Source organism: Rhinoderma darwinii, chromosome 11, assembly GCF_050947455.1.
Source record: "Rhinoderma darwinii isolate aRhiDar2 chromosome 11, aRhiDar2.hap1, whole genome shotgun sequence".
Taxonomy (NCBI): Eukaryota; Metazoa; Chordata; class Amphibia; order Anura; family Rhinodermatidae; genus Rhinoderma; species Rhinoderma darwinii.
This window is the reverse complement of record NC_134697.1, coordinates 52,870,266-52,888,986: the sequence shown is the minus strand read 5'-3', so window position 1 is coordinate 52,888,986 and position 18,721 is coordinate 52,870,266. Positions and strand designations below refer to the sequence as shown.

Here is an 18,721-nt window from a genome sequence, read left to right as displayed (position 1 = left end):
CAAATAAAAGATGCCCAAACCAGGCGGTCTTGCGGCGACCTGAGCAGAACGTGGGTGGAGCTTAACATGTAATGCAATTTGGTAATCCTGTTTTGGGAGATATGAATATTTATGTCGCTAGTAACCTGAGATTTAGTCCCCATTAGCAATTTGTCAGGGATCTTGGCGCGGATTCCACACCAAAATCCTCAACAAATCTGGTAACTTTCTGCATCCAATGCATGTGAATGGGGTTTTTGTAAGCCTCTTCACAACGAGCGGAAATAAATACGCTGATTTTTGTCAGAATAAGGGTATATTCACACAGTGCAGTTTTTGAATAATAAAGAAATTGTTAAATCTTTCCTATATACTTCCCCTCCCTTTACAATCCACTACTGGTTGTGGCTTTGAAAACTGCATAAAAACTGCACCAAACCTGCACAGTGTGAATAAGTCCTTAGGGCATGGCCAGACGTAGCGGATTTGCTCTGGAAATCCGCAGCGGACCCGTTTCTCCATTGCCTTCCACAGCTTTGTGGTTGGGTTCTTTTGCACGTTGCGGAAAATTCCGCTGCGGAGCATAGGCTGTGGTGCGGAATTTGGTGTCCACAGCATACAATGGTTGTTGCGGATGTGTAGCGGACTGGTTGCGAACTCATTGCGGAATTTCTCCATTGACTTCAATGGAGATTCAAAATTCCGCAATGAAGTCCGCAGATGTAATGTAGATGTTATGTGTGCTGTGGAGCGTATTGGTTTTTTAACATGACATTTCTTCATTCTGGCTGGACCTATGTATTTCTAGGTCTCCAGCCAGACTGAGGAAGTCAATGGGGCTCCCGTAATTACGGGTAACTACGTGTGTGCACCCATAATTACGGGTGACTACGTGTGTGCACCCGTAATTACGGGAGCGTTGCTAGGCGACGTCAGTAAATAGTCACTGTCCAGGGTGCTGAAAGAGTTAAGCGATCGGCAGTAACTGTTTCTGCCCCCTGGACAGTGACTACCGATCACAATATACATCAACCTGTAAAAAAAATAGAAGTTCATACTTACCGAGAACTCCCTGCTTCTTCCTCCAGTCCGGTTTCCCAGGATGACGTTTCAGTCTAAGTGACGGCTGCAGCCAATCACAGGCTGCAGCGGTCACATGGACTGCTGCGTCATCCAGGGAGGTCGGGCTGGATGCCGAAAGAAGGACGCGTCACCAAGACAACGGCCGGTAAGTATGAAATTATTTTACTTTCACTAAGGAAAGGGCTGTCCTTTCTCTCTATCCTGCACTGATAGAGAGAAGGGAAGTACTTTCACCGAAATACGCAGCAGCTAGTCCGCATCAATTTAATGCCCATTTTGGGCAGATCCGCAACATAATCTGCAACGCAGATTCTGTGCGCCATTGATGCGGACAGTTGCGGAAGAATTCCGCCACGTGGGGCTATGCCCTAAGGGTAAATTCACACATGCAAGCTTTAATCAGGTTTTTTATTCAGTTCTAGAAGCCAAAACCAAGAGTGGATTCACATAAGAGAAATAGTATCTGCCTTCTCTCCCTTTATGATCCACACCTGATTTTGTCTTCAAAAACTGCATAAAAAAATCTGATCAATACCTGCATGTGTGAATATATCCTGAATAGCATACTACTTATTCTCGTGGATTCTGCATGGAAAAGCCAGCGGATTAGTCCCAATGAATGGGGAAAACACTTGTGTGGACCCACGTCAGAGTGTAGGCAGTTGACACGGCGGATTTTGCGTGGCGGATTCTGCCGCAGAACTATTCCTGCCGCCGGCAGCAAGATTCCTCCCTCCCATTGACTTCAATGGAAGGTTTGGCGGAATCCACCCTAAGGCCTGATTTACACGAGCGTGTGTGTTTTGCGTGCGCAAAAAATGCTGCGTTTTGCGCGCGCAAAAGGCATTTGACAGCTCCGTGTGTCATCCCTGTATGATGCGCGGCTGCGTGATTTTCGCGTGAGATGAGGCTAGTCGACGCCGTCGACGCCCGTCACCAAGGTGCTGAAAGCTAACTGATCGGCAGTAACTCTTTCAGCACCCTCGACAGTGAGTTCCGATCACAATATACACCAACCTGTGAATCAAAAAAAGACGTTCATACTTACCATGAACTTCCTGCTTCCTCCAGTCCGGTCTCCCGGCCGTTGCCTTGGTGACGCGTCCCTCTCTTGTCATCCGGCCCCACCTGCCAGGATGACGCGGCAGTCCATGAGACCGCTGCAGCCTGTGATTGGCTGCAGGCTGTGCTTGGCCTGTGATTGGCTGCAGCTGTCACTTGGACTGAATTGTCATCCCGGGAGGTCAGACTGGAGGAAGAAGCCGGGAGTTCTCGGTAAATCAGAACTTCTTTTTTTTTTACTCGTTCATGTATATTGGGATCGGAAGTCACTGTCCAGGGTGCTGAAAGAGTTTAACTCTTTCTGCACCCTGGACAGTGACTATATCCGGACGTCGCGTACCGGAAATTTTTTTGCCGGGTTCGGCCAAAACGAGTTCGGCCGAACCCGGTGAAGTTCGGTTCGGTTGTCAGGGTTCGCTCTTCTCAAAGACACTCCGTTTGGATGTTTGTAAATAGAAAAGCACGTGGTGCTTTTCTGTTTACATTCATCCTTTTGACAGCTGTTGCGTGAATCACGCAGTTCGCACGGAAGTGCTTCCGTGCGGCATGCGTGGTTTTCACGCACCAATTGACTTCAATGGGTGCGTGATGCGTGCAAAACGCCCAAAGAACGGACATGTCGTGACTTTTTCAGCGGACTCACGCTGAGGAAAAACCACGGACATGTCTGCACGGCCCCATAGACACATATAGGTCCGTGCAACGCGCGTGCAAATCACGCGCGTTGCACGGACCTTTTTCACGTTCGTCTGAATAAAGCCTAAGAACGAGCAGGACGCTTCTTTTCCCACTAGCTGAAAAAATAAGCTAGTGGGAAACAGAAGTGTCTGACTTCCATTTAAATTAATGGGAGGGGGAAATTTTCGGCGGAATTCGCTGCAAGTTTCCTTTGTTTGATCACACCCTTAGACCCTGTTCACACTGAGTTTTTTGCCGCGGCAAAAAAAGCCAGAAATTGCCTCCTATTGATTTCAATGGGAGGTGGGGGCGTTTCTTTCCCGTGAGAAAAAAAAAAAAAAACGCTCGCGGGAAAAAGAAGCGACATGCCCTATCTTGAGGCGTTTTCAGTCTCAAAAACCCCATTGAAATCAACGGAAGACGGAAATATACGCATTTTTGGCAAAAAACGCTTGCGGTTAGGGTGAGTTCACACTGAGTATTTTGATGAGTTTTTGACAAGGAAACCACGCCGCAAAACTCGGCAAAACACGGCCGAAAATGCCTCCCATTGATTTCGGCTCGCGGAAGAAAGAAGGGACATGCCCTATCTTATGGCGTTTACACCTCTGACCTCCCATTGACATCAATGGGAGGCAGAGAAAGCGTATTTTGCGGCGTTTTATGCCCGAATTACGTCCGTAAATAGGGTGTGTGAACCCAGCCTTAGGCCTCGTTTACACGAGCGTGATATACGTCCGTGCGACGCGCGTGCTTTTCAGACATATGTAAGTCTATGGGGGCATGCAGACAGTCCGTGAGTTTTGCTCAGCGTGAGTCTGCTGAAAAAAACTCACGACATGTCCTATATTTGTGCGCTGTTCGCGCATCATGCACCCATTGAAGTCAATGGGTGTGTGAAAATCACGCAGGTCACACGGAAGCTCTTCTGTGCGAACAGCGTGATTCGCGCAACATCTGTCAAACTCTGAATGTAAACAGAAAAGCACCACGTGCTTTTCTGTTTACAAACATCCAAACGGAGTGTCATAATGATGGCGGCTGCGCGAAAATCACGCAGCCGCGCATCATACGGGGCTGACACACGCAGCTGTTAAGTGCCTTTTGCGCAAAACGCACACGCTCGTGTAAACCAGGCCTTAGAGTGAGGCCATGAACATCTCCTTACAGGCTTCTGAAGCTGGTCAGTTGCGTAGTAATTATTTTTTCTCATGAAAGGTTGGCTCTCTGAAATATCTGGGGGTAAAGATACCTGTGGATCTTGCGGATTCCTACGCTTTCAATTTCCTGCCTATTCTCCAAGCTCTTAGAGCTGATTTGGCCGAATGGAATGCCAAGGATTTTTCTTGGTTGGGAAGAATAAGTGCTGTAAAAATGAATGTCCTGCCTCGGTTGATGTATCTATTTCAGACGGTGCCGTGTACACTCCCTAGACAGTTTTTCCTGTTGTTAAATAAAGCTTTGAACAGGTTCATTTGGCGATCTAGACCACCTAGGATTGCGAAAGCTACTCTTATTAAGAGAAAGTGATATGGGGAATTGGGGATCCCTGATTGTCAGGCCTATTACTTTACGGCGGTGAGTGCTCGAATTTTGGACTGGTTCCATCATAAAAACTCTAAGTTATGGGTGAGATTGGAGGACTTTTAGGCGCCGGTTCCCCTCACTGCACTTCCGTAGCTTAGATTGATGTACTACACAGCTAGATACAACACTCTCCTCCCTTTTGTAGCAGGACAGGTAGTTCTCACATATAAACGGTTCCGGGGCTTAGCGGTAGTGATGCCTTCAGGTGGTCCGATGGTGTCGATATTCCACAATGTTGATTTTCCCCCTGGTGGGTTGCATCCCAATTTTCTCTCTTACTCCTCTAGACCTTAGCCTTTGACTTTCCAACATGTTTTAACGTCTCAGGATCTTAGGTCTTTTGAAGTATTGATCCCGGAAATGGAGAGATCAATAATTAGACGTTGGGATTTCATGCGGATACAACACTTCTATCATGATAATAAGACGAAGCTGTGTCTGCATAGAGACCTGACATCGCTGGAGCAGTTGTGTGTTGCTTCTACTCCTCCAGTTAAAACTATTTCCATAATTTACAACTATCCTCAGGATTTAAGAAATGATACACCTCCGTCCTTTGTGAAGGGGTGGGAGAGGGAGCTTGCTTCGCCCCCGTCGATGGCTGACTAGTCGAAAGCATTTGCCTTGTGTCATAAATTCTCTATCTCTTGTAAAGCCCAGGAAACGAACTATAAGATCTTATCTAGGTGGTATAGGGTCCCGGCGTTGCTCCATTCCTTTTATCCAGAGGTACCAGATGAATGTTGGCGGTGCAGCAGAGCAGGTGGCACTATGTTGCATATTTGGTGGGGATGCCCATTAATACACACATTCTGGTTGACAGTAGTGGACCTGATTCACAGGATCACAGGTCAGGTGCTTCCCAATACTCCGGAGGTGTTGCTTCTCTCCATGCTCCCTGGTGCGATCAAAAGGTATATGAAAGCCCTGATTAGTTTCCTGCTGATCGCAGCTCGCACGGTTAGGGTATGTTCACACGATTAACAAAATACGTCTGAAAATACGGAGCTGTTTTCAAGGGAAAACAGCTCCTGATTTTCAGACGTTTTTTGAGCAACTCGTGTTTTTCGCTGCATTTTTACGGCCGTTTTTGGAGCTGTTTTCAATAGAGTCTATGAGAAAACGGCTCCAAAAACGTCCCAAGAAGTGTCCTGCACTTCTTTTGACGAGCCGTCATTTTATGCGCCGTATTTTGACAGCGACGCGTAAAATGACAGCTCGTCTGCACAGAACATCGTAAGACCCATTGCAATCAATGAGCAGATGTTTGCCGACGTATTGGAGCCGTCTTTTCAAACGTAATTCGAGGCGTAAAACGACCTCCATTACATTTGAAATGAGGTCATGTGCACATACCCTAATCCCACGTCTTTGGAAGACCAGTAGCGTGCCTACGATTACTGACTGGTTTCAGGAGATACTACATCTGCAGAGAATAGAGGAGGCAACACAAGCCCAGCATATGTCTTCAGGGAATGTGAGTTTGGTTTGGCAGGAGTGGAGGGAGTTCTGTGTGGGCTTATTTAGACAAACGTGTAATACGTCCGTGCAATGCGCGTGATTTTCACACGCCTCGCACGGACCTATGTTAGTCTATGGGTCCGTTCAGACAGTCCGTGATTTTCACGCAGCGTGAGTCCGCTGCGTGAAACACACGACATGTCCTATATTTGTGTGTTGTTCGCGCATCACGCACCCATTGAAGTCAATGGGTGAGTGAAAATCACGCGCAGCACACGGAAGCACTTCCGTGCGACCAGCGTCATTCGCGCAACAGCAGTCAAAACTATGATTGAAAACAGAAAAGCACCACATGCTTTTCTGTTTACAGTGTCATAATGATGGCGGCTGCACGGAAATCACGCAGCCACGCATCATACAAGGGTGACACACGGAGCTGTTAAGTACCTTTTGTGTGCGCAAAACACCGCATTTTTCAAAACGCACACGCTCGTGTAAATCCGGCCTGAGTCTGATGATTATTTGTTGTATGCATAAGTTCCACAGGGAGGGGAGTCATGATGCCGTTAGCTGGGAGTAGGAGTGCATGCCCTATACTGATGGGGACATTGCTGAGATTTGCGGGGGGTGATATGTTGGATCCGTCAGTTCTCTGGGTTCTCTTGTTTTGCTTCCATTTTTTATCCTCTCTCTGGCACAGGCGATGTATATCCGTGTTCTGCGCTGCTGAGTGGTTTGGGTTCTGGTCGCCGTGGTGCCCACAGTCCTGCTAGTATTGCTCATTTGTATTGACATGTATATGCTTCCTAATATTCATGTTTTCTGTTTCCATTGTAACTTTTCCTTCTGCTGGATCGGAGGACTGCTATGCATTGTGTTTTGGAACGTTGTATGCATAATAACATTTTATTATTTTGTAGTACTTTCCATGTATGCTTTCTGCAAATATTTTATGTTTCTGCTGTATATGGATTCAGATGAAAATATAAATAAAAGAATGTTAAAAAAAAACAAAAAACACGGAGCTGATTTTTCCAAGCATAATTTTCTGCCTGCAAAACACTCAGTGTGCACAGGGCCTTAAATTTCTGCGGCAGATCCTCTGACAAGTCTGAACAGAGCTTAAATGACTGGCAGTTTTAGCTGAAAATAAATACGTGCCTAATGTCACCAACTATGTTACATTCACAGTAAAAGAGGGACTGTTGCTATGGGCAACTGCTCCAGCAGTGCGCGCGCAGTAGTTTGTGTGTGAGGTGAAAGTACGACATCTCCCCTATCCATCACCCGCTGCTCCTCCCGGCCCAGCCACCACCTCCCCTGTGAGGGAGAGCCACCGTGATGCATGCTGGGCCGGGACATCCCCCTTCCCGCGCCGCCGTGTGAGCCGCAGAGTCTGCGCTGCCGCCGCCATGTTGCCAGCAGCCGCCTCCGTCAGGCTCTAGCTGTGTCCCGCTTGTGTCCTCCTTTCCCCCTCCCTTCGCCTCTCCCTCCCTGAAAAAAACCCGGAGCCGCCAGACGAAGGAGGCCGCCGCGGAGTCACTAGAGCAGGGAGAGGCCCCGCAGCCCGAACCATGTCCACCAAGGACGGTAAACACTCCACCACCGAGCGGGCGGTTAAATGTGAGTCTCGTTTGTGTCAGTGTGACCGCCTGCTACTGTATGTCATGTTCTCCCTCCCCGAGTGTCCGAATGACAGGTCTCCCTCCTCAGACATAATAAAGATGGCGGCCCCGCAGCTGATCGCGCTGTAACCGAACCGAGGCCTGAAGCGTTACCGAGTTTACGGGGAATCCCCCATCTCTTTATATTCTATCAGCGAGCTGTCACTGGGAGCCGACCTCCCCGGCACCGCGGGCGTTAATCCTGTGACATGTCCATATCGCATGCAGCGCGATAGCCATGACAACCCGCGCAGCTGTGTATACATGCGTGCTCTGGTATAGACGTGTGATTGTTGTATGGGCTCGGATGCTGGCGCTGTAGTGTTATGTAGTGCAGGAGGGATTCCTCTGTATCTATGTGTTATTATTGGTGTAATCCTGCAGGGGGAAATTGGATATTGACGGATTGCTGGGCGTCCAGCTGCTCTCCTGGGGCTGTGCGGCTACATCATTGCATTGATTTAGGAGCTGTCAGTGTGTGGGTGCTTGCAGGCTGCAGTCCTGTGACTGGGATCCCATACAATACATTGTGTCACTGCATGTTGTGTCTGTGTCATCTGCAGTAAATATTATGTTGTACGTATTTCAGAAGCACTGATTTTGGGATAGGGGTTTTGCATTTGATACAATTAAGAAGTTGTTCTAATTTTGTTTGTTTAGTAAAGAAATAATGATTTAACCCCTTAATGACCGGGCATGTTTGTACCTTAATGACCAAGCCAGATTTGTTAAATCTGGTATGTGTGACTTTATCAGAGAATAACTCTGTGAAAGTTTTGAATATCCAAGTAATTCTGACATTGTTTTTTTCGTCACATGTTGTACTTTATTTTAGTGGTAAAAGTAGACTGATACGATTTGCGGAAATTAATTAAAAAATAGAGAAATTGAAGAAATTTTGTAAAAATTATCATTTTTCCCTATTTTTAACTGCAATATGTCACATATGTACATACATACTGCACAATTTTTTTAATTAAATATATATTTCCATCTCTTTACTCTTTTGGCAGCACTTTTGAAAAAAAATTATTTTTTTTGAGCAATTTGGAAGACTTACAAATTTAGTAATCATTTTATACATTTTGTAGTACATTTTGTTTTCCTGCACCAAGCCAGGTTTTCAGAGGCTCATAGGTGTCAGAATGGTGGAAACCCCCACAAGTGACACCATTTTGAAAACTACACCCCTTAAGGTATTTATTAAGGGGTGTTGTAAGTATTTTGACCCCACAGTTTTTTTGTAAGAATTCATGCAAAGCAGGCGTAAAAAAATATAATTTCACTTTTTTCATAAAAGTATCACTTTGAAGACCGATTTCTGTGTAAAGCGAACATGAAAATGAAGAAACACACCCCAAAATCTATCACCCTCTTTCTCCTGTTTTCAAAAATACCCACATTGTGGCCCTAATGCGTTGTTTGGACACACGGCAGGGCCCCAAAGGAAGGGAGCACCCGGAGGCTTTCAGGACTCATATTTTGCTTGAAAATGTTTTAGGCCCCACTGTACATTTGGAGAAGCTTTGAGCTGCCAGAACGATAGAAACTGCCCATAAACGACCCCATTTAGAAAACTAGACCCCTTAAGGTATTTATCTAGGGGTATAGTTAGCATTTTGACCACACAGGTTTTTCGCTAAATATATTGGAATTAGTCTGTAAAAATTAAAATGTACTTTTTTTCTGAAACAACATAGAAATTTTTATTATTTACAAGGAATAACGAAGAAAATGCACCCCAACATTTGTAAAGCAATGTCTCCCGATTACGACAATACCCCATATGTGGTAATAAACTGCTGTTTGGACCCACAGCAGGGCTCAGAAGGGAAGGAGCGCCATTTGGATTTATGATTTTGCTGGAATGGTTTTCGGTGCCATGTCGCATTTGCAATGCACTGGAGGGACCAAAACAGTGGAAACCCCCCAAAAGTGACCCAATTTTGGAAAAACCTTCAAGGAATTTTTCTAGGGGTATAGCGAGCATTTACACCACACGGGTCTTTTGCAGAGTTTATTAGAATTAGGGCGCGAAAATTAATATCAAAATGTTTTCCACTAAAATGTTGCATTTTCTCATTTTCACAAGGGATAAAGGAGAAATAACCAACCAATTTTTATAAAGCAATTTCTCCCGAGTACGGAAATACCCCACATGGGGTCATACGTTTTTTTCATTAGAAATGAATTAACCCTTTCAGGACTGATCCAGTTTTTGCTTTCTTATTTTAGATTTTCACTCCCCGCTTTCCAAGAGCCATAACTTTTTTATTTTTCCATCAATAGAGCGGTGTGAGGGCTTATTTCTTGTGGGAGGAGCTGCAGGTTTTATTGGTACCATTTTTTGGTACATAAAAAGTGATTAAAAAGTTGTATTACATTTTTTTTTTAGAGCGAAGGTGCCCAAAAAAAAACAAACTGCGATTTTGGCGGTTTCAATTATTACATTTTTTTAAGGTGTGCACTGTGCAAATTAAATAATGGTATATTGTAATAGTTTGGACTTTTACGGACGTAGCGATACCAAAAGAAAAATGCGAAAAGGTGTTTTGTTTTTTTAACTTTAAAAAAATAAATTCTCACTACTAATAACTATAATTCTTCTACACATTTTATTAATCAATCCCCTTAGGGGACTTGATCCAGCGATCATTGGATCGCTGGTACAATACACTGCAATACTAATGTATTGCAGTATATTGTTATTCTTACAGGCTTCTGTAACAGAGCGATCCCTGTACCTGTCCGTTAGTCCCGGGTGTCAGCTGTAATACACAGCTGACACCTGCAGCGTATGGAGCGGGCTCAGCACGTGAGCCGGCTCCATACATCAACCGCCGCACCATGACGGGCAATTAAGTCATAGTGCGCAAAGGGGTTAATGCACAGCGGATGGTTCAAAGTGAAAATTGCAATTTTCCACTGATATGCCATTTTAGTGCATAATATGTTGTGCCCAGTTTGTGCCACAGAAGACAAATACCTCATAAAACGTTAAGCGGGTTCTCTCGGGTATGGCGACGCCATATGTGTGGGCGCAAACTGCTGCTTGGGCACGCTGCAGACCTCAGAAGGGAGGGACACCATTTTGCTTTTGGAGCGCAGATTTTGCTTGGTAGTTTTTCTGTTTTGGGTTTCGCTGGTATTTCAGTTTATAATGTGGGGGGCATGTGTAATCTGTGCGGGGTACATCAGGGCATAATAAGAGGGTATAATCATGCGGTAAATAAATAATATTTCATAGATATGTGCCCGCTGTCGCACTGATAAATGGCGCCCGATCTTATCCGCTTTTGGACACACTGCACATTTTGTATCGCCATATTCTGAGAGCCAGAACTTTTTTATTTTTTCACCACCGGAGCCGTGTGAGGGCTTATCTGTTGCGGGACAATCTGTAGTTTTCATTGGTACCATTTTGGGGTACATGCGATTTTTTTTTTTTTTATTTATTTATTTTTATCACTTTTTGTTAAATTTTTTTGCAATCCTGAGCAAAAAACAGGAATTCTGACACCGTGTTTTAGGTTTTCTTTTTGCGGCGCTCACCGTATGCTATAAAATAAATTTTTACTTTATTCTGCGGGTCGGTACGATTACGGCGATACCATATGTATATAGGTTTGGTCCTTTTTTTTAGCGTTTGCACAATAAAATGACTTATTTATAAACAAAAAAAATTTCTGTGTCACCATATTCTGAGAGCCGTAATTTTTTTTATTTTTTAGTAAAAAAAGCTGTGTAAGGGCTTGTTTTTTGCGGGACGGATAGAAGTTTTTATCGGTATTATTTTCGGGTACATGCGACTTTTTGATCACTTTTTTTTCTTTATTTAGGGAGCGGTGGGGACCAAAAAAATTGTGATTCTGTCGTCGTTTTTTATTGATTTTTTTTTGGGGGTGTTCATCGTGCGGGGAAAATAACATTACAGTTTTATAGTTGGGGTCGTTACGAACTCGGTGATACAAAATATGTGTACTTTTTTAACGTGTTCATTTTTTTTCTATAATAAAAGTCTTATTATAGGAAAAAAAGCATTTTGTGTTTATGTCACTTATAACTTTTATTTTTACACTTTTTTTAAAACATTTTTATTACTTTTTTTACTTGTCCCACTAGGGGACACGTAGACTTGCAGCTCTGATCGCTGCTAGAGTACATTACACTACACACGTAGTGTAATGTACTCTAACTGTCATTGTGATGTGACTGTCACACTGACAGGAAGCAGAGGAGGAACGGCCGGAGGCTGTTCCTCCGAGGCTTCCGTACATGGCAACCCGGAGGTCATTATCTGACCTCCGATTGCCGTGACAAGCATCGGTAGCCCCCACGATCACTTCGTGGGGGCTGCCGATGTGCTTCAAACCACTTAAATGCGGCGACGGCAATCCGTCGCCGCACTTAAGGGGTTAACTGCCGAAAGCAGCGTCGATGGTCCGCTGTCCGGCGAGACTGATGTCTCAGCTGTCTAGGACAGCTGTCAGCGCGGGTCTGTCACTCTGTGTTTACACAGAGTGACAGTTTGAAATGCGGACGAAAATGCACGTCCTGGTGCGGGAACTAGCAGCCGACCAGGACGTGCATTTTCGTCCTTGGTCGTGAAAGGGTTAATGTGAATAAAATGTCCGTGTTTTTGGAGCGCTCCACTCACTTCTGACTGCTGTGATTTTATTTGTCGTTGCCTCTGGTGACGACCGTCTGCGGAGTGCCAGCATCTGGCCGCTCATGACTTGTCACTACTTCTGCCTATTTTTCAACTCCCTGTGTAAGTATCAGGAGTGCGCCCAAGCTGCTAGCATTATAAGGGCTTATTTACACGAACGTGATAAACGTCCGTGCAACGCGCGTGATTTTCACGCGTGTCGGACGGACCTATGTTAGTCTATGGGGCAGTGCAGACAGTCCGTGATTTTTGCGCGGCGTGAGTCCGTTGCGTAAAACTCACGGCGTCCTATATTTGTGCGTTGTTCGTGCATCACTCACCCATCGAAGTCAATGGGTGTATGGAAATCACGCGCGCCACACGGAAGCACTTCCGTGGGACGCGCGTGATTCGCGCAACAGCAGTCAAACTATGAATGTAAACAGAAAAGCACCACGTGCTTTTCTGTTTACAAACATCCAAACGGAGTGTCATAATGATGGCGGCTGCGCGAAAATCACGCAGCCGCGCCTCATACACTGATGACACACGCAGCTGTTAAGTACTTTTTGCACATGCAAAATGCCGCGTTTTTTGCGTGCGCATAACGCACACGCTCGTGTAAATCCGGCCTAAGCCTTACACACTTTCAGAGGGAGTCTATAGGAGTTGGGGCAAACTGTGGATTGTTTCCTCCTTGCGTAGATGTAGTTTAGGCTCTGTTCACATCTGCGTTGGGGTCCTATTCTGACGTTCCGTCTGAGGTTTCCGTTAGAACGGGGCCCTGAGCAGACACAAACCGTTTCCATCACCATTGATTTCAATGGTGACGGATCCGTTGCCCATGCTTTTACGTTTGTCTTTTTTGTGCACCGGACCCGTCGTTTTGTCGGAAGCGATAGCGTAGTCGACAATGGTGATGGAAACGGAAACCTCTAGTTTCCGTCGGTGTCGGTTTGTGTCTGCTCAGGGTCCCATTCTGACGGAAACCTCTGGCAGAACGGGACCCCAACGCAGATGTGAACAAAGCCTTATTCAGCATTGTAGTTTATTCTTTGTTTTGGTCATGTGGCCACATGCTTTCTGCCCGATTCAAAAATGGCAAAGTAGGATCTGTCCGGTAGAGAGACAAATTCAATAGGGATCTAATTGTTACAAAAAAAACAAAACACCAGTAGGTAAAATTTAGTATGTTGTCATGTTTTTGACTATTTGACATTTGCTGTGACTGGAAAACCCTCTTAATAGAGAATCTGTTATCAGGGCATACCCCTTGAGAGAGCGTCTATTAGATGGTGTAAAGTAACCCCCCCCCCCCCCATACGCTTTGAACAGAGGCTCAGAATGTCATTCCACAGATGCACTAGAACTAATGGAGGTGTATACCATAACGTGTCTAATAGATGCTTCAACTTATAGGCTCTGTCACCAGATTCTCAAATCCCTATCTCCTATTGCATGTGATCGGCGCTGCAATGTAGATAACAGCAAAGTTATTTTTTTTTTTGGTTTTTTTTTTTTGAAAAACGATCATTTTTGCCCAAGTTATGAGCTATTTTATATATATATATATATATATATATATATATATATATATGCAAATGAGCTTTTCAATGGACAACTGGGCGTGTTTTCTCGTTTTACCAACTGGGTGTGTATTGTGTTTTTACCAACTGGGCGTTGTGAATAGAAGTGTATGACGCTGACAAATCAGCATCATACACTTCTCATCGTTCCCACCCAGCTTCTGTCACTGCAGACACACAGCGTGACGTCACCCACAGGTCCTTCAACCTTGGCGTCGGACAGAGAAGATACATTGTGTGAACTGCACAATCTGTATTGGCCTGATGAAGACGCTGGTCCGGCGTTGAAACGCGTACCCTTTTCTCTCTATTATTAATTAAATAATTGTACTTATGGTTGCTTAGCCTTGTGACACTAATTACCATAGCTGCGCCTTTGGTCCTTTTTTACTCTCTTTTAAAATTATCATATTGACAACAAACTTCGATTTGTTGTGTTACGGACTCGGCAGCAGCTTTCTTACCTTTGTGACACCTGCCAGTGTCTACATTCTAAGGTGAGCACTTTTGATTATTAGTTGCTCCCTTGTTATCTCGCTTTTATTTGCACCATGTGGCGCCGTGTCTCTTTTACTCTCTTTTAGTCTTTAAAGGGACTATCCTGGAAACAGACTTTCTTTAAAGAGAACCTGTCACTAGCTTTGGAGCCACTAAACGGCCAGCATCTTGTTATGCAGCTGTGCTATAGGCCCTGTTTACACAGAGTTTTTTGTAGGCAGAAAATATCTGCCTCAGAACTCCACTAGGGATTTTGAGGAAGATCTTGAACTGCCTGCACATATTTTTATGCATTTTTTTTCCCCAGCGTTTATCACCTGCGGCCATTAAAGCTGATGCAAAGACCACGGGCGAAAAACGCTCAAATGAGCAAGAAAGAACAAGTCACTTTTTTTTTCCACGAGTGGCCAAAAGCAGCCCGGGAAAAAAAAAACTCCTCTGCCTCCCACTGAATTCAATGGGGGTCAATTTCGGCTCTTTTATTTTTTTTGGAGCGGTTTCCACATCAAAATCGGCGCCAAAAAAGTCTTTGTCGACTGGCCCTTAGTGTTCTAAACCGTCCATTTAGCAATAGTTAGTACCTGAGATAAGTTCAGAAGCGGTATCGGGCACAAGCACGTAGCGCACATAAAGCCGAGGACTGGGCATGCGCCATGGGCAGGTTGGCATCACTAAACCCCAGCTGCATAACGATATGCTAATATTTTAGTGTCTCTAAACCCTGCAACAGGTTCTGTTTAAGTCATGTGCTGCATAGTAATGGGCGACATTCACCGTTGCATGACGTAGTCCATGACGTAGTCCATAGAAATGCATTGACTTCCTTAGTCCATACCAGCGTCACATTGGACATCGCATGATTACATTATTTGAATCTTGAGCTCTTCACTACATTCGATAACATACATTTTATTTGGTCTACGGAACCGTTAAGCAGCACCCCCCAAAAATGCCAGTTCAAGGGTCTGTACAGCGGGCACCCTGTGCTCTTATAGATGCCTGTATTTACATTGCTGCCGTCTCATGTCTGAATCTCACTTTAATATGCAGCAAAAATAATTGAGGGACCCCAAATACTGCTACCCCTATCATCCGGAGAACGAGGATGCCCAGTCCCCTATTCTTGGTGGACAATTGGACATTCGCGCACGCTCAGTCTTTGCAATCTATGGGGAACTGCAGAATGTCTCTGAATTCTCCCATAGACTTGACTAATAATGGGGGACCCCTATGAGATTGGTCAGAGATTTATTGCATCTCAAAACAATTTGCCATCAGTGTTTAACCCCTTCCCCCTGCTGGCATTCTGGGCCCTAATGTCCAAGCCATTTTTTAGATTTTTCCATTGTCACATTCGAAGAGCTGTAACTTTTTTATTTTTGCGTCGGCATAGCTGTATAAGGTCTTGTTTTTTGCGGGACGACTTGCAGTTTTTATTGGTACCATTTGAGAGTAGATGCGACTTTTTGATCACTTTCTATCACATTTTTTTTAAGTCAGGATTAACAGAAAACAGCAATTTTTCCATTGTTTTTTATTTTATTTTTTACAGCGTTCACAGTGCTGGTTAAATAATGTAACAGCTTTATAGTCGGGGTCGTTACGGACGCGGCAATACCAAATATGTGTAACTTTTTTGCTTTATTGTAGTTTTTTTTAATAGTAAAGCATTTTGTAAGGGGAAAAGCTGGGTTTTTCATTTTTTTTTTTCACTTTTTTTTTAAATTAACTTTATTAAACTTTTTTTACTTTTTTACTAGTCCCACTAGGGGACTTCACTATCCTCCGATCGCTATTATAATACACTGCAATACTTTTGTATTGCAGTGTATTACTGCCTGTCCGTTTAAAACGGACAGGCATCTGCTAGGTCATGCCTGCGGCATGATCTAGCAGGCATTCGCTGCAGGCAGACCTGGGGGTCTTTATTAGAGATTTCACGGCTCCCTGCTCTGTTTACTTTATTCTACAGCAGCGACGTAGTTTGGCGGCGCTCTAGAATAAAGCCCACTAATGACCGCCGTAAAAAGACGTATCGGCGGTCATTAAGGGGTTAAACCCTTTAGGACACAGCCTGTTTTGGCCTTGTGGACACAGATGATTTTTTCAAATCTGACGTGTCACTTTATGTGGTAATAACTCCGGAATGCTTTTTCCTATCCAAGCGATTCTGAGATTGTTTTCTCGTGACATATTGTACTTTATGTTAGTGAAAAATTTTGGTCGATAAATTCAATATTTATTTGTGAAAAACGTCAAATTACCATTTTTCTAAATTTAAATGTGTTTGCTTGTAAAACCGATAGTAATACCACACAAAATAGTTACTAGTTAACATCCCCCATATGTCTACTTTGTTTGCATCATTTTTTTTTCACGTACTTTTATTTTTCTAGGACGTTACGAGGCTTAGAACTTTTACAGCAATTTCTCATATTTTCAAGAAAATTTCAATAGGCCATTTTTTCAGGGACCAGTTCAGTTCTGAAGTGGTTTTGAGGGCCTTCTATATTAGAAAGTCCCCATAAATCACCCCATTTTGAAAACGGCACCCCTCAAGGTATTCAAAACCACATTCGGAAAGTATTTTAACCCTTTAGGCGTTTCACAGGAATTAAGGCAAACTAGAGGTGAAATTTACAAATTTCATTTTTTTTGGCGAAATTAATTTGTAATAAAAAAAAAAATCTGTAAGCCTTCATGCACACTTCAGTTTTTTCCTTCAGGGTGCTATCCGTTTTTGTCACTGATGGCACCCTGAACCTATTCATTTCAATGGGGCCATGCACACCTCAGTTTTTTTGACGGTCCGTTGCTCCTTTCCGATCCAAAGTAGAGCATGTCCTACTTTGGTCCGGGATTCCGTGACCGTGGGGCCCATGCAAGTCAATGGGGCCGTCAAAAAAACTGAAGGCACACGGAAGGCATCCGTGTGCCGTCCGTGTGTGACGGAGCCGTTGCCTAGCAACCGCCGGGCGGGCAGAAAAATATTACACTAATCGGCAGCCACTTGTCTCTATCAATAACTGATAGAGAAAAGAGGCTGCTGATTAAAAATAAAATAAAAAGCCTTTCATACGTACCCGGTCGTTGTCTTGGTGACGAGTCCCGTTTCTTCCTCCAGTCCGAAATTTGTGACGCGGCAGCCCGTGATTGGCCGTCGAGGCCGCGGCAGCCCGTGATTGGCCGTCGAGGCCGCGGCAGCCCGTGATTGGCCGTCGAGGCCGCGGCAGCCCGTGATTGGCCGCCGAGGCCGCGGCAGCCCGTGATTGGCCATGCACGGAAACACGGGAGTGCACACGGGAGTGCACACGGGAACCACACGGCCGCTAAAACGGGTTCACGGACCCGTCAAAAGCGGGTGTGAAAACGGTGACGTAAGTGTGCACGAGGCCTTAAGCTTTGATCCCCGCATGATCAAAGGCAACTCCCCTCTTTTGATCAGTCACTGGAAACCCGGTGATGTTATCAAAGAGCAGGGAATCCCTCTGCAGTCAGCCCTGGGGACCTACAAAGGACCGCAGGATGTCTGTTCAGTTTGCCTGCTGTTAGGGTACACTATGTGCTGCCCTAACAGCAGCCTGTGTCAAAGTGACACAGTATAATGTATTAGCATACAAGAGTGTGCTAATACATAAGTAAAAATAAATGTATCCCTTAATGGGATTAAAAGTAATAAAAAAAAATTCCCCAAAAAAAGTAATTATTTTGCATAAAATATTTTATTGCCCCTACATTAAATAAAAACAAAAAAACCTACACATATTAGGTATCTAAACGACCGTAATAACCCGAAGAATTAGTAAAAAAAATAAACACGAAAATCGATGCTGAGAATCCCTTTTTCCTATATTCACGCCGTAAAAATATTTTTTTTTCAACCCGAAACTGTGGAAAAAAAATACAATTTCTCCCGCATAAAACAAGGCCTCATACGGGCGCGTCAATAAAAAAATAAAAAAGTTATTGCTGCTGAAAGGTAAAAACGGGAAAGTGTAGCTGGTCATTAAGGCCTTTTCAGGCCCGGCCATTAAGGGGTTAAAGAGGCTCTGTCACCAGTTTATAAGTGCCTCTTTTACATCCTCTGATTGGCGCTGTAATGTAGATGAGGCTGGGTTCACACGACCATGTTACGTCCGTTACGTGCGTGGAACTACTGTCCCGTACTGTAATCATGATTACAGTACGGGACAGTTGTCCTGCAGCGAGGCAGGGACTCCTAGCATCGTACATCACTATGATGCTAGGAGCCCGGCTCCCTGCACTGTGTTCGGTCCGGGTCTTCCGGCCGAATTACGTTCCGTACATTACGGACGTAACATGGTCGTGTGAACCCAGCCTAAGTGTTTTTTATTTTGAAAAGCGATCATTTTTAAGCAACTTCTGAACCATTTTAGATTTATGCTAATTAGTTTCTAAAAGACCAACTGGGCGTTTTTAACTTTTTTACCAAGTGGGCGTTGTACAGAGGAGTG

The 18,721-nt window shown here is 44.5% G+C and overlaps 2 protein-coding genes across 8 annotated transcripts in view; one reads left to right on the top strand and one right to left on the bottom strand.

Moving 5' to 3' along the window:
- The window catches only part of PIK3AP1 (phosphoinositide-3-kinase adaptor protein 1), a 124,769-nt gene extending 117,001 nt beyond the window's left edge, over nucleotides 1-7,768 (bottom strand). The window contains exon 1 of the mRNA XM_075841493.1: nucleotides 7,629-7,768. The gene's annotated coding sequence lies outside the window, so the exon portion shown is untranslated. The remainder of the gene's footprint in view (nucleotides 1-7,628) is intronic.
- The window catches only part of PPP3CB (protein phosphatase 3 catalytic subunit beta), a 56,144-nt gene continuing 44,520 nt past the window's right edge, over nucleotides 7,098-18,721 (top strand). For 5 of the 7 annotated variants that reach the window (XM_075841500.1, XM_075841496.1, XM_075841498.1 and 2 more), the window contains exon 1: nucleotides 7,099-7,473. In XM_075841500.1, the coding sequence (XP_075697615.1) occupies nucleotides 7,425-7,473 (49 nt within the window). In that variant the 5' untranslated portion in view covers nucleotides 7,099-7,424. Of the gene's footprint in view, nucleotides 7,474-18,721 lie in introns of all 7 variants that reach the window. The other 2 variants (XM_075841499.1, XM_075841495.1) reach the window with 2 other exon arrangements.